This window comes from Leptinotarsa decemlineata, unplaced genomic scaffold (assembly GCF_025532065.1).
Source record: "Leptinotarsa decemlineata unplaced genomic scaffold, Ldec_3_MD MMD2_tig00000008_RagTag_RagTag, whole genome shotgun sequence".
NCBI lineage: Eukaryota > Metazoa > Arthropoda > Insecta > Coleoptera > Chrysomelidae > Leptinotarsa > Leptinotarsa decemlineata.
Window position 1 is genome coordinate 953,796 of NW_027412537.1, and position 16,353 is coordinate 970,148.

At 34.4% G+C, this 16,353-nt stretch overlaps 1 protein-coding gene across 2 annotated transcripts in view; it reads right to left on the minus strand.

Annotated features, from left to right (window-relative positions):
* Positions 1 to 1,660: 1,660 nt before the first annotated feature.
* The window catches only part of ETHR (ecdysis triggering hormone receptor), a 275,804-nt gene continuing 261,111 nt past the window's right edge, over positions 1,661 to 16,353 (minus strand). Inside the window, exon 4 of one of the 2 annotated variants that reach the window (XM_074170826.1) lies at positions 1,661 to 2,990. In XM_074170826.1, the coding sequence (XP_074026927.1) occupies positions 2,192 to 2,990 (799 nt within the window). In that variant the 3' untranslated portion in view covers positions 1,661 to 2,191. Of the gene's footprint in view, positions 2,991 to 6,299; positions 10,258 to 16,353 lie in introns of those variants that run through there. The other variant, XM_074170825.1, reaches the window with a different exon arrangement.

Here is a 16,353-nt window from a genome sequence, read left to right on the forward strand (position 1 = left end):
CTAAGTTCAGCAAATTTATATCCTGATCCAAGAAACCCTCACGTTCCAGTGAATACGATATCGTTTCAACAGGATGTAGCACCGTCATATCACCAAGGTAATGTCCGGCAATACCTTGAAACAACATTTCCCAATTTTTGGATAGGGATGCGGGGATCGATTGAATGGCCAGTGCGATCACCTGATCTTTCATCATTTTTTTATGGGGATATGTAAAGAGCAATGTGTACCAAAGTAAACCTTCAGATTTGAATGACTTGAAAGAACGAATAGCACTTGTGATTAGGTCGGTCACGACTGATATGTTGAAGAATGTTAGAAGACAGTTTAAATTGAGATAAGGATGTTGCCAAGACGCTCGCGGTGAACATTTTGAACATCTACTTCGTTCTCTTTCGTATTCTACATTTTATTACGTTCTGCATTACATTTTAGTTGTTGAGTGTATTTTATCGAATTTCGGTAACCACATGATTTTAATTTATTTTTTGTTTGAAGGTGATTGACAATGTTTCATGATGAATTTCACTAGTTCGGATTTCCATTGTCTACTATATAAAATGATTTGAAATTGAAGAAATAAAAAGAAGAAATAAAAATGAATAGCTGAAAATAACAATTATATTCAGCAAAATGAACCTGAAATGAAATAATAGTGAAATAAAATACAAGTAAAATAGAACAATTGAACAAAAATAAATGAAAATGAAGAAATGAAAAAAAAATGAAAATAAAAAGTTGAGAGATTCCAATGTGCAACGTTAGTTCACGACGTTTCGATTGTTAGTATCTACAATCGTCTTCGGGTGATGACTGAACTGATTCCTCCGAGAGATGACTATTTATAGGTCGTTCGTGTACTTTCACTTATTCCCGCTTTCCATTTTCCGCTTCACTGGTTCCGTGGGAGATGACCCTTTGGCGGGAGTTGGCCATTTTTCGCTTGATGATGGGTTTCCATATGTTACGTATTTCTACGCTGACCTGGCTGAATACGTTGTTGGACAACATGTATGCGGCTTCTTTGAATTTTCTCCTAAACCAATGTTCCTCTCTGTACAAGATCTCAGCTTGGGACCACTCGATGTTAATTTTGGACCCATCAACACAACATCGAGTGGTCCCAAGCTGAGATCTTGCACAGAGAGAAATACGTAACATATGGAAACCCTATCATCAAGCGAAAAATGGCCAACTCCCGCCAAAGGGTCATCTCTCACGGAACCAGTGAAGCGGAAAATGGAAAGCGGGGATAAGTGAAAGTACCCGAACGACCTATAAATAGTCATCTCTCGGAGGAATCAGTCCAGTCATCACCCGAAGACGATTGTAGATACTAACAATCGAAACGTCGTGAACTAACGTGACTTGGAATCTCTCAACTTTTTATTGTTATTTTCTTTTTCCATTTCTTTATTTTTATTTATTTTTGTTCAATTGTTCTATTTTACGTGTCTTTTATTTCACTATTATTTCATTTCAGGTTTATTTTGCTTAATATAATTGTTATTTTCAGCTATTCATTTTTATTTCTTTTTTTTTCAGTTGTTTCAGGGATTTCAAATCATTTTATATAGTAGACAATGGAAGTCCGAACTAGTGAAATTCTCAATTTATTTTATCTCAATTGTTGTAATAAACTTGAAAATGAAAACATTCTTGAATAGAGCATGAAGAGACCTTCCAAACGATATAGCACAAATCTATACTTCCCATTCAAAAAATTGGGGGTTGTACCTGTCATTCAAAGGGGGTGAAAGTAGGGGTGGAATTTTTACGTTGAAGAATGTCAAATTATGATTTACATTTGACATGTTTAGGGATTTAAAAAAAGTACAGTAACCGAAATAATGAATTTATTCCATTTGGATTTTACACATTGTATGCAATTAGAGCACGAACAACTCTTTTGATTTTGTTCACATTTTTTGGTTAATGGATATATAACTAGAATCATTTATGATAGCCATATGAAAACAATAACATAAATATATGTTTTTGAAGTTTCGAAAGAGATTGTTTTGTATCATTTTTTCACTTGAATATCATAAATAGTGTTTAAGCAATATAAATAACTCTATCTTCGATCTGAAAAGAAAATACTAAGAAAATAATCAATAATATCGGAGCTGCTCCTGAAGATGGCCTACTTTACATTTTCATTGACGCGACTAACAACAATTGTACTATACTAAACGTATATCTCCCCAGCTGGGAGCTTTTGGCCATTTATACCATTCACCACCTGTAACGGTGCCCTAACGTAAACATTCTTCGTCAAACCTTTATTTTTCACACTGTTTGAACTCTCCCCCTCCGAAGGCAATTCTTTGACCTCCTTCAGATAGCTTGACTGCCTGGAGTAATTTTTACTGTTCTTGAGAAAACTATCGGAAGTTTGCTGCGACGAAGTATGTGTGGACGAGCTTGTGGTGCTCTTTCTCGTAATTTCCGGCTTCTTCCTGCACCTGATTCGTAAGTTCTCAGCACCGCACAGCTTGAAAAATCCCCCTCTGAACTTGGAGCTCATTATGTTATACAAGATGGGGTTAACCGCGGAGTTAATGTGAAACATAATGCGAGAGAAGTAGAGGATGTTATAATATCTTTCGAAACCGATTTCAAGGCTCCAACCTGCTGGCGCGATTATTATCCACAAGGTTAGAGCCCTGAAGGGCAGTAAACAAATGAAGAACGCTAGCACAACCGTACCCAGCATCAAGATTACCTGTTTTCTGTACTTTATCACGCTCTGGCAGGGTACTGTTGAGCATCTTTGAGCTATCATTATCGTTGGTTGCGACATTAGGGATTTTGCTATCAAAGCGTAGATGGCAATGAGGATACCCAGGGGAAAGAGAAAAAATATCATAATGGACCCAATGAAGAATATACAAGGGAAAAGGTCTTCAACCAAGCTGAAACAAACGAATACTAGAGAGCCGTCGAAATATTCTTCCATGCTGTACTGAGTGATGGCGAGGATTGGGCTGAAAAATAGAAAAGACTGTCAGTATGTGATCCGAAACAAATAACCGTAATTATCGCTTTAAGTACATTTCAGTTCACTGGGTTATTTGAATTGAAATGGGTAGATTTTAGGATACATTCGTTTTTGAGAAAAAAAAGGTTTTTTGCCTTTGAATTATACGAAAATAACTTTTATCCATTCAGTTTGTACTAGAAACATTCGTACAAACTGAATAGAAAAAAGTGATTTTTGTTTAATTTAATTTTTATATGGGAGTAGTTGTTTCGAACGTTCTTTTTCTTTCGTGTAATTAAATGTTCACTAAAAAGTAGTTGTTTCATGAGGGCTTTTTCTTCCCATTTGCATCTGAAAGTACCTTACATGTATGATCTACAGCTACACATCTTTGTAAAGAATTTATTTCGAACTTGATTGCTTTCTTTATTCCTTCAGAAGGAATATCCCTCCATAAGAACGGAGAAGTTGAAGTTCAAAAAATCTTTATTTTCCCAAGAACTGTATTATTTGTTTTTGATTTGTGGAATTGAATAATCTAGGGACTTCTATAGTATCTGATTTGATGATAATAACACACAGACAGATGATTTCGATTAAATCCAGAAAATTTTGAATGAATTTGATTTGTTTCACATCGTTGATGTTTCCCCCTTTTTTTTTTGTTAAATTTGTTAGAGTACTGTGAATTATTTTTCTGAATTGTCAGAAATGAAATAAGAAGAATAATAAAGGGCTTTCCAATAGGTACTTGACAACTTTGAATTTAAATTGTGAACGCACTATTTCACTAATCATCTAATTGTTGCTTTCTTTTGTTTCAGTAAACTTAACATTTTCATTATGGTAAAGTACACGAACGAACAACGTTTGGAAATTATAAAAATGTACTACCGAAATTCGGAGTCGGTGACCGCAACTTTAAGAGCGTTAACTCCAATTTTCGGTCGTAATTCTCGCCCCAGTAGACAAGCAATAACAAGTTTAGTGCAAAAATTTGAGTCTACATATTCATTGTGTGATGCTGTCGTGCCAGTGAAACAACGGGCTGGTCGAAGTTCCGAAAATATCGCTACCGTTAAGGCGTCCGTAGCAAATGATCCAAATCAGTCGATTCCGCGGCGTTCTCAAGAACTGGGCATCGCCAAGACCACCTTATGGCAAATATTGCGTAAGGATCTGGGATTACACCCATACAAGATTAAGCTGACTCAAGAATTGAAGCCGAGGGACCATTTGAGTCGACGTACGTTCTCCGCTTGGGCTCTGGAGAAGATGCACCAAGATGATGAATTTCATCGCAAAATCTTTTTCAGTGACGAAGCTCATTTTTGGCTCAATGGGTTCGTCAATAAGCAAAATATGCGTTATTGGTCTGGTAAAAATCCACATGTGCTTCACGAATCACCACTTCATCCACAAAAAATTACTGTTTGGTGCGCTTTGCATGCCGGCGGCGTCATTGGGCCATATTTTTTTGTCGACAATAACGATCGTCACGTTACTGTGAATGGCGATCGTTATCGCGCCATGATTACCGATTATTTTTGGCCCGAATTGGAACACATGGACTTGGATGACATGTGGTTTCAACAAGACGGTGCCACAAGCCACACAGCGCACGTTACAATCAATTTATTGAAGAGTAAGTTTGGCGAGCGTGTTATCTCAAGAAATGGACCAGTCAATTGGCCGCCTCGTTCTTGCGATTTAACGCCTCTAGATTTTTTTCTTTGGGGCTACGTCAAATCATTGGTCTATGCCAACAAGCCGACAACGTTGGAAGAACTTAGAGCCAACATTGGACGCGAAATAGCGGCCGTTCCGGCCGAAATGTGTGACCGAGTCATTCAAAATTGGGTCCAACGAATCGACCGCTGCCGACGTGCCCGCGGTGGCCATATGAACGAAGTCGAGTTCCATTCATAAATGTTTTGAATGTATTTCAAGTCGGTAATAAAGTTTTGGAAATATCTCAAATGGTTTGCGTTTTATTTACAAAAAAAGTTGTCAAGTCCTTATTGGAAAACCCGATATAATCTTATGTACTCTTATCATTTGATAGTGTGAATTCAAAAATTATGACATGAAAACAATCAATATGAAACGGAAACTTTACCTTCATGCTCTCATTTCAACAAAACGCATTTAAATATACCAATCATTTCAAATTAATTATATTCCTTCAATATTAGCAATTGCTCGGATTTTCGTATAAATATTAATATAAATAAGAATCAGAATGTTTTTGTTAGTACTTTTCTTCTGTTCGAATTTAAATATTCAATACGAATGAGAATTAAAATGTTCGAAATTTTGTTCTACAAAGAAATGCATTGAAGGAATATGTCTCATTGTTTTGTTATTCTACACAGTTGCCACAGTATTTTCCGGATTTGTTACGTAAGTTACTATTCTATTTGAGAAGTTGAATTTATTGCGACATAAAAAATGGATCGACTTGAATTTCTGAAATTGCTTTCATCTTCATTCATGAAATTGTAGTCCCAAGTTGTTTCATTTCTTAAAAGTATGCAGAATCTCAGGTTTTGTATTCAAAGCGATAATTACGGTTGAATTATGCCGGGGAATAATTACTGAAGATTATCTACGCAAGACTATTGAACAATAATTATTGAAAAGTGTGGAAAATTTGTCCTCATCAGATATACCTCTGATAAAGAACAAACGATCGCTTTCCAGCTATTGAAACATATTCCTGGTCATACAGGTAATATTTCCACACAACTCTTTCATGTTCGATTGCTTAATTTCTGATACACAGATACGGTGTGGTCTTATACATTTCCGACAGATGTGCAAAAAATTCACTTCAAATCTACCAAAGAAAACATTCATAATCTAGTGCAGTTTCCATTTCCAATCCAACATAATGGGAAAACATTTTGTGAATTTCCCTTGTGATAGAGGTTACAGTGGTTCACCAAAAAAATATAAACATGCAATTTCGTCCAGAACCAGATAAAAACACAATACCGAAGACCACACCGTATTTCCCTCAAGAGACCAATATAAGAAAGTGTTTTGATACCATTTGGTGACATCTTGTGAACTATTTGTATAGTTTTTACCAAAAACTATATGAAATTGAATGATTATGCCTTCTTCTTAGTTTCTTGTGGTGATTCAAAAATTGTCACGAAATATTTTGAAGTTTACGAAGCTATTTTCGTTTCAATTATATCATTGAACATCATTCAAAAACATTTTTCTTCATATGAGTATGGCACCTCGCCTATCTGATCAAAAGTCGTTTGGATCACTATGAAGAAAATCAAATTTAAATATTAAAAAATGCGAAGCCTGAAAATCAATATTTATATGATCCATGTATGAGATCCATGTAGCTAGATGAGTTTCAATGTTTTCGCTTATTGATGAATGATATTGATACTTTGGCTATATCAGTTCAACTGCACCTAAAATTCGAAAAATGTTGAAGTGAACTGTAAACGTTATTTTCTTTCGAGGGAAGAAAATCCTAAGTATGGATATTTGGAAGTGATAATGAACATGCTCATAAAAATGTTCACACAATGTCAGATAAAAATGATATCAGAATTTAGGGCAATTCCAATCCAAAGTCGTGTTTCTTAACTGACTAGTGAGGTCTTCTATCTACAAGGTGCTAAATATTTACAGGGAAGGAAATACCAATGATAATTTGTGTGGCAAACTCATTCGGTATAAAATGAATGATTGAAAAGAAGAAAGCAATAAGTCAAAAGATTATATACTTACATGTCCATGGTTACAATGATTTGTGAGAGGTATGCTGATCGAAATAGTTGATGCAATGTGGAAGGAATAACAATTTCATTTATACAAAAAATCATATATAACACTTTATTATCAACTATATCTTTGGTAAACATCGAATGCATTACAAGAAATTAAGTTAAATCTATTTTAAACGTTCACATTTGAAATGGAAGCGGCAAGATTCACTACTACTACAATAATCCTAAATTAGTGAATTTCTATGCAAATATACACCTACTTTTCATACAGAATGTTTATATGAAAACTTTCCGTCTTTAATATCTTTCTTCCAGGAAAATTTCTGAAAAATCAAAAAGCTGTGACAAGTCGACATAGTTTTGAAATATAAGTTTATTCCCCATGGTATGACATCATTAACTGATGAAGCTACAGTGTAGCGAAACGCGTTTTGAATACAATTTATTGTAAAAATGCTAGTGCTAGTGCTAGTGAATAGTATTAATTTGTCTACACATTCAAGAGATGGAACTATAGAAGTTGAAGACAAGTTATGATCTCGATGTAACACTTGGTAAGTTACAATTTAAGAAGGATAGTAAGGATGATGAGAAGTGATTGTTGAATATTTGGGAACGAATATTATTTCTGCCATTTCTCTTCGCTTTCTCAAGCTGATTAGTCTAAAATTTACTAGTAGAGAATTATAATCATACTTATGTCCAGGTGAATTTTGTGTTTCACGAAATTAATAAATTTACAAATATAATTTTCTTTTAACAAATGTAGCATCCCCATGTATTTGTTACAACTTGTGTTTAATATTGAACTGAAATATTCTAGTTTGCTGCACACTAAACAAAGAAAGACAAACGATAACTTCGGATTTGTGATTTTGTGTTTTGTGCGTTCAGGAAATCCCGAAGATCTGTTATATAACATTTGATATCATTTTGTCAATATAGGTATTGCATACATGTCAATTCGGTGTCAAGGTCTACTACTCTCTGCAATGAGCCACTATTGTTGGTGTATTCGTAGGCTATGGGGAAAACTGTCCTTGGAAAGGAGTGAGTTTCCTATGAAGTTTTATAACATCACCAAAAATGATTTTTGAAAGGGAATATATCATTTACAAATAATCTCAGAAAAAGCGGTTCTACTCTTTCACTCTTCGGGTACACCAGATGGAGAATTTGATATATATGGCATGAGTTGATGATTTGAAAAACATTTCTTGAGACCACTTCACTCACATAGACTTTTTCGTATCCTCCATATAACATTCATAAACATTTCAACAGGAATTGACTGGTCTCCTATGAATAACTGATTAAAGATGTCTTCTGAAGAAGTTTGATCTAATGATATTGAAGATAATTTAGTTGCTCCTATTCTATCAATCCATCAAACCAGAAATATCAACAGTGTGGAGCACTAGATTCAAGGGTACTAATTCAAATAAATTTTTTTTGTGGCCGTTATGTATGTGTTTTTTGTCATGCTACTGTTTGTGTTGAGAGCTAGTATATTCTACAATGAATACTTTCGAATGTTTTTCATTATATTTGTCGTACTATCAGTATTCGAAAAAATTTTGTAACCAAATTAAAAACGTATCTAACTCCAGGATTTAGAATTCTGAAATTCAAAAGAAACGTCGCCGTTCTCGAACACACTCCAATTCAAATAAGAATTGAAAATCTCTCATTTGATGAACTTTTATTGAAAGGAGACTCAACATAGTATTTTTTCAGAAGAGTCTGATGATGGAGCAACCGTGATCCAACACAAGACAGTGCTATTTCAACTCACCATAGACCTCATCAGTAATAGTAGGCTGAATTATTGATGCATTTTTAGACGCTACAAGCTTGAGGAAGTAAAGGCAATGGCATATCTCCTAACGAAGAAGACATCTATGATATCGACAGAAGATTCAACCCACTGTTATCAAAGATGAACGAGACTCTTTAAGAAAGTTTGGTGCAAAGCCAAGCTGCGACATCGATCGGCGAAAGACTTTTATCCTATGTCTCTCACTAGTTTTCTTGCGAGGTAACTAGTTGGTTCCATAAGTGGCATCTCCCCTTAGGAAGATGTCATCGACTTTACTTTCACAAGCTTGTTCTTCAAGGACAGCAATAAGTTTGTTTTTTACCATTGTTTCCAACTAGTCGCCTTGCAATCAAAGCTGAAGTGAAACTAATTGTCTTGGGAAGCCTAGTTCATCTTTGACACTCGTTGACTGTTGATCCCAAAGATGGCGTCTTCGTAGTGGGAGATGTTATAGCAATTTTAATTGAAATTTGTCAGCCTCCAAGCAAGCAACTGCTATTCATCTTTGACTTTGATTACTGCTGGTTTATGTATTTTTCATATAATTTTTTGGAAGGTAGATAACAAAGAGGGAAAGTTTTCGATTTGACACTCTGTATATTTCTTGCAATAATCGTTGAATCAGTTTTCAGCATGGAATAACAAATAAATAATTAGGATGAACCAATTTCTTCCGAACCAGAAGTATTAGATCAAATAGTGTGTTAAATCTCGCCAGGATCCAAAACTTTAATCCAGTCTAAACAAAACTTTCTTCGTCTTGCTTTCGATCAAGTTTCATGAATTTTTCATGAAGATCGATTTGTTCCTCAGTATTGTCATAACATTTACTATGAAAACATTTTTGAAAATCTGTGCCTTCCTGGAAAATTAAAGCGTTGTCTGTAAGCACATTGAAATTAGCATGATCCCTAGTATTTCCGACATCAAAATCGTCATATTCTTCGTCTATACTAGTAGTTTTGAGAGAACACGCGGTTTTTGAAGACAATTCCTTCAGTATAATTGAATGTGAGTCAGTGCTTCTGTTAGAGTCAGGAGACTCACTGTAACTTTTCATTAAGCTTGAATTATTTCGTGGTCTATAACAAACCCTGTAATTATAACTGTCATGGCTACTTCTGAAGGTACTGCTACTCCTAGTAGCAGTGGTACTGGATGTACCATTTCTGGATCTCCGGAATACTTTTCTTCTGGTATCTGAACAAATGACAAAGCCGTGTCTGAATTTGGAGCTCATCAAATTATAGAGTATCGGATTCACTGCTGAGTTTAGATAAACCATTATTCTACAGAAATATAAAATATTGTAATACTTCTCAACGCCTAGTCTGAGAATATTTTCTTCCGGCGCTACAATAATCCAAAAAATAAAAATTCTAAACGGTATCAAGCAAAGAAAAAAACTTAAAACTACCGTTCCCAACATCAAAATCACTTGTCTCCTTGCTCTAATAGAATAATTATCTATGTGCTTGTTCAAAACTAACGTAGCTGCATTAGAGATGAGATTTTTTGCTATGATGAAGTACAACACCACGAGGATGATCAAAGGAACAATGAAGAAAAGGAGGATGCTGCTGAGGAAGTAGAGGGCAGACCAAAACGTGTTGGCTAGTGTGTGACAGGCTGGAACCTTGGATCCATCGAAATATTCGATGTGTTTGAATTCTGCTATGCCTATCATTGGGCTGGAAATAATAGGTAAGTTTACATTTCTGTTCATTCAAAAGCGGGAAGCTTTGGTCACTTGGCTCAAAATAAAATACAATGCAAAAACCATAACCAACCCTTCCACCAAGGAATTATGCTGTATACAGGATAATACGGGAATAATGAAAGTGAAGCTTACAGGAAGAAAATTGAAAACAATTTTGAATCTCAATCATACAACAAATTTGAATTTTTGGTAAACAGGAATATTCAGAAAACCCGTAATTAGACGAATCGCTTGAGAAATATAATATTTGAGTCACATGTTAACAGTTACTGAAAACTGAAAAGAAAATATCAAACATGTTTAAAATACTACCAAAAAACTCGAGACATAATTGTTATGATATTTTTGCTGAGAATCAAATTTATTGTACTTCCATTATAAATATCCGACTATATTTTTTCATCACTGCTTATGTTCATCTTTCTTTCAGGTTTGTCTCTATACCTAATAATCCGATTCGTTAATATTATATTGTAGATACTCGAAGTATACAGAAAAATATGAGTCTTACTAGTACAGTTTACTGTGAAACTTTCACTTTCATATAAAATTTCGCGAAAGTTCCATTTGAAAATCTGCATGATAGAAAAATACACTCAAAGTACTTACACGATATCAGGTTTCCATATATTTCATTATTTTCAGTAACTGATAGGATACAACTTGAATATTAATTATCTCCTGAATAATAAATATAGTTTAAAAAACTAAAACACCCGTTTTCGAAAAACATCGAACTAAAAAGTTAATTTTTTTTAAATAAGCTCAACACAATAACGAACGAAAAATAGTAGTATTATCGTGAGAAATGCGACGGGCGCTTGATATACAAAAAATATGGCACAAGGCGCCCACGCTTTTTTCACAATAATACTAGTATTTTTCGTTCGTTACTGTTTTAAGCTTATTTAAAAGAATATTTTTAACTTTTTAGTTCGATGTTCTTTAAAAGCGTGTTTTCTAGTTTTATGAACTATATTTACGTTTGTTTGAAGGTGATTGACAATGTTTCGTGATGAATTTCACTAGTTCGGACTTCCATTGTCTATTATATAAAATGATTTGAAATCCCTGAAACAAGTAAAAAAGAATAATTAAAAAAGAATAGTTGAAAATAACAATTATATTAAGCTACTACTATCATTTCATTTCAGGTTTATTGTTGCTTAATATAATTGTTATTTTCAACTATTCTTTTTTAATTATTCTTTTTTACTTGTTTCAGGGATTTCAAATCATTTTATATAATAGACAATGGAAGTCCGAACTAGTGAAATTCAACTATATTTACTTTCAATTTTTTTTAGTTTCGTATACTATAAAAGCGTGTTTTTTAGTTTTTTCAAACTATATTTATTTTATCTAAACTTTGGGATCAATCAACAGCATATTGTTTAGAAAAATGACGATTGATATTTTCCGATCCCGGAGAGGGAGCCTGAAAATCAGCTACCAAGGCAGCAGGCGCGCAAAGTAGGGTTACAAATAAGACAGCAGGCGCGCGTCTTAATTAAGAAAAAACTACTTCCAAATGAAGAAATACATGTAAAGTGAGTTAAAATTATATCAAGGAGGTTACGTACAGTGTCATCTGCCCACGAAAAATCGAGCAATAATGTCGATATATCAAGGAGGTTACGTACAGCGCCATCTGCTCGCGAATAGATCGAGCTATAATGTCGATATATCAAGGAGGTTACATACAGCGCCATCTGCTCGCGAACAGATCAATCAATAATGTCGATATATCAAGGAGACTACGTACAGCGCCATCTGCCCGCGAATAGATCAAGCAATAATGTCGATAATTCTGTTAAATACAGATTCCCAGCTTGAGAGTTACAAGCAAACAAACAAACATACATACATACGGGTGAAGCTAATAAAATCATGTTAATTAAAAATGAAAGTGTTTTTGGTCAATTTTTGTTTGACCCAATATTGTAAGACTTTGTCTCATTCATAATTTGAAACTCTCAGCAAATAAGTGAATATGATTTTTTTTCTTTTTGGAACTTTTCCATAATAAATAATCTTCAATATTTCTTTATAGTAAGCTTTGTAAAATATGAAGACTTGGTGGTCAACAAACAACCTAACTCAGTACAGTTTTCAATTTCGCCTGAACTCTTTATTTTTCATTCCACCCAAGAAAAACGATTATTATTAACATCACAGTTGTTTACTTTTTCGACTCATTCCAAACTGCACTTGAGTAATAAATTTGCTAAACACCCCAAAAAATTATTTGTGTAGTGAATTATGAATAATTCTAAAAGAGGTTTGCGGGTCGGTAGGAAATTATCATATCGTATTCTTTAAACCCCGTACTAATTTTTTTATATAAAGAAGGGGTTAAATAGGGGTTCAAATAACCATATTCTTACGACTTCAAAACAAATTCAGATTTCTTTGAACTGAATGCAATGTATAGTGTGATTATACATTTTTATACCCATCAATACCAGTGTTAGGAATCACACGTTAAAAGGTGAGACCTCGTTAGTCCTTAGCTCGCACAAGTTTCGACTTCTGAGGATTGTCATTCGTAGGGGTGCGGCAGCTGGTTAACGGAGGAAACATTTTTTTAAATTGTTTCAATATCTATGCAAATTGTTCGTTGGTGTTAATAGAACATATAAACCTTATTTCAATTTCACTCTTTTCCGGAGCTCAACGAATTTTCAACAGATTTTTTTCAAAAATGTATCATTTGATCTAATTAATTTCCTACCTATAAAAAGTGCATTCAGAACAAAAATTTCACCCGTCCGTTATTTTTGTACATTTGTAAATAAATTGGATGTAGCCGTTATTATGTGGTGGAAAATCATAAAGATGAAAAGAGAATTGGAACTTTCTATGTTTTTTTCATTTCTTTTTCATTTTTTAACTGACTTCATTACAGTTTCGTCTACAAGAACACTTTCAAATTTATCTATTAAACTAAAAATGATTACATTAGTCCTTATATAACACCACTTTAGGTAATAATGAAGGTACTTAGCTTAATTGGGTACCTGCATTTTGTGACAATGTGGATACGCTAATTTGAAAACCGGTGATTAAACTAGATCGATTTGATCATTCAACAGATAAGGTTAGGTTAGACCTGATCATATAGAGCTAGTTCAGGTTAGGTTAGGTTAGGTTACGCTTAATCTGTCAAATGATAAAATCTATCTGGTTCACTCACCAGTTTTCAAATTAGCGTATCCACATTGTCACAAGTAAACCAAATTCAGGTACACAATTGAGCTAAGTACCTCTATTATTACCTCCAGTGGTGTTATATGAGGGCTTATGTAATCAATCATTTTTAGTTCAATGTATAAGTTTGAAAATGTCCTTATAATACGAAACTGCAGTAACGTTAGTTACACATAAAAGAAAGTTTCAATTCTCTTTTCTTCATATTTATAAATACTTTAAATAATCTGAATATGTTCAGTTCTGGGATATCTTCTATATATGAATGAGTGAACAAATATATAACAGTCCACAGAAGTGAAGAAAATGTTGAACTCAATTGAGAAGTAAGCTATTTCGATGGGGCCGTAGCGAAAAGAAAAACCAGGGGTGCAGGGAATCTAAATTTTCCCAACCCCACCAGCAAAACTTCCCAACTTTCGAAGAAATGAAAGCCGAGGGATCAGTTACTAGCTATCCAAAGATTGGCTGAATGCTTATGGCCGTTAGGGTATGCACAAACAAAAATAAATTTTGGTGATTATAAAAATAATAAGGGGAATTATTCTACTTCGGACCAAGGTCCTTGATCTTCCACCATATCCACCATGTATAGGAATATTCAATACAAATGAAAGGAAACAACACTTAAATAATATTGTGTTTATTGTATTCCACTATTATTTTTTCTATCTTTACGGCCCGAAATTTCTCAACTTTTCCAAGTCGAAAAAACAGCGAAAAATTGGGAATTTTGTAAAATTGTCACTTCAAAATTTGTGGACTGTTCAGGACTGTTTTCTTACTTGGGAAATATTAAACTTTTTTGAAGATTTCAAACAACTCAGAATTCTCTTCAAGTTATGCATGTTGGGAAATCTCAACCTTCTCCTGGTTCTTTCCTTTTTCTCATTACCTCTCCTTTTCTTTTCTCTCATTTTTATTTTTTTTATTTTTATTCATTTTTTACTATCATTTTCTTCTATCTTCATGGCCCAAAACTTCCCAACCTTTCCCAACTTTTTTCCAAGTCGAAAAAGCAAGGGGGGAGGCTTCCCCCCATGGCAACGGCCCTGTATATCGATTATTGGGAGCAGCATTGTTTCACATTCGGGTCAGCATCAAGTTTCACAATGAATTCTTAAATTTCCCTTCACCAAAGTTCTATCAGAACTAGATAATAATGATAACTGAAGTGAATTATTTCTCGACTTATTGGTTTCCATTCAGACAATTTGAGATTTTTTTTGAAAATTCAATATTTTTGTTAAAAAATAATGTCGAATTTCATTCTTTGATCATTTATGTATTCTGGGAAATTATCACGTTAATTCCGAAGTAAATATGTGACATGCAATTTTTCAGGCTCTGACAGAATTTGGAGCTCTATCAAAGTTGATAGTTTGAAGTGAATAGTCCAAAATGGCAATTCATTCAAAACTTACGTGAATGTTTCACTTCCACCATTTTCATTTCATCAACCTACTGAATTGAAATTTCCACAAATAATTCAGCGACTCAAGAAACACCAGAACTTCATTAAAATAGTAGTATGATTATTTCAAATCATAGTTATCAGTTTCACTCTGAGGAAGTTCCAACAAAATATAACAATTCCTTTTCAAATTCTCTACGCTTCACACAAAAACAAATATTTGTGAACCTCATTGCACGAGGATATCATCATACCGTTCGAAAGAAACGATGTCAACCCACACATTTTGCAAGTTTTCCATATACGTGTTGGAAATGTCGCGAAAAGTTTCATAGATTGTAAGAAAATAGTAGTTTGAAATAGTCGTATGCGGAGAACGAACTATCCAAGACAAAATTACTTGTTAAACTTGTTGTGAAACTACTGAACACGAGAAAATGTTTTTGGTAAAAAAAATTGAAATATTCATTCTAGATGATTCCTGCTAAAGCACGTGAAAAGGGAATTTCGCACATTTTTGTGAGTACCGAGAACCATAGTACATTTCATTTTTCTCGTATAAAATATTACCATACACCTATAGTTGATTTGCTATCTGTGATGATTTTTAATTATATGTGAGTAGAGTTATTTTCAATGAAGAAAATCGTTAAAGACTCTGTACGTTTGTAGGTTCAAGTTATGAAAATGTAATTATTGTTATGTCTTTCTAGGGGGTTTGACAATAATTGACCACTCTGTACAGTAAAACTCAAATTGATTCCATTACTACATTGCCAATACAACACAAAAACTTAAAGATTGATACTCAAATATCTATCGCCTTATTAGTTCACTTCGTACCGCACTTTCAACTAGGCTTGTCTCATCTGCCTGCTGACAGTGCTTATATATCCCAATGGAAGTAGTCGGAAGCCGATAGGAATATACTCGAAGCGACATAACACCAAGAATGATCGAGAAGCACGTGACTTTGGCCAAGTCACAGTCGATTGACGAAGGCCAGCGGCGGCCGGCGTTATTTTTTCAGAAAATGATTTACAATACTTCCCCTTTCTCGAAATTGTTCGCCCAGAACAGGTAGAAAAATCACGTTCCATATAAGACTCAGTCGCTCTATGTGGACAACTTCAAGCTTGCTTCTGGGTGACGATTGTATTCTGTACACTAGATCGTTCATCTTTTTGATTACCAATTGAGGTACTTGCCATGGTCCCTGCAATTTGAGACACAAACTTTTTCGATGATGGGGTTGGTAAAGCCACACTGCCCTTCTTGAAGCTCACTGGCATCCTGTCACTGGCATCCTGTCACTGGCATCCTGTCACTGGCTGTAATTTGGATCTGGAACATTTGTGGACAATTTCCAGTCTCTTCTTCAGGTCATTCACATACTTTGAAAGGGGTACCTTTCAGGATTCATTGGATTGGCTGCCACACATT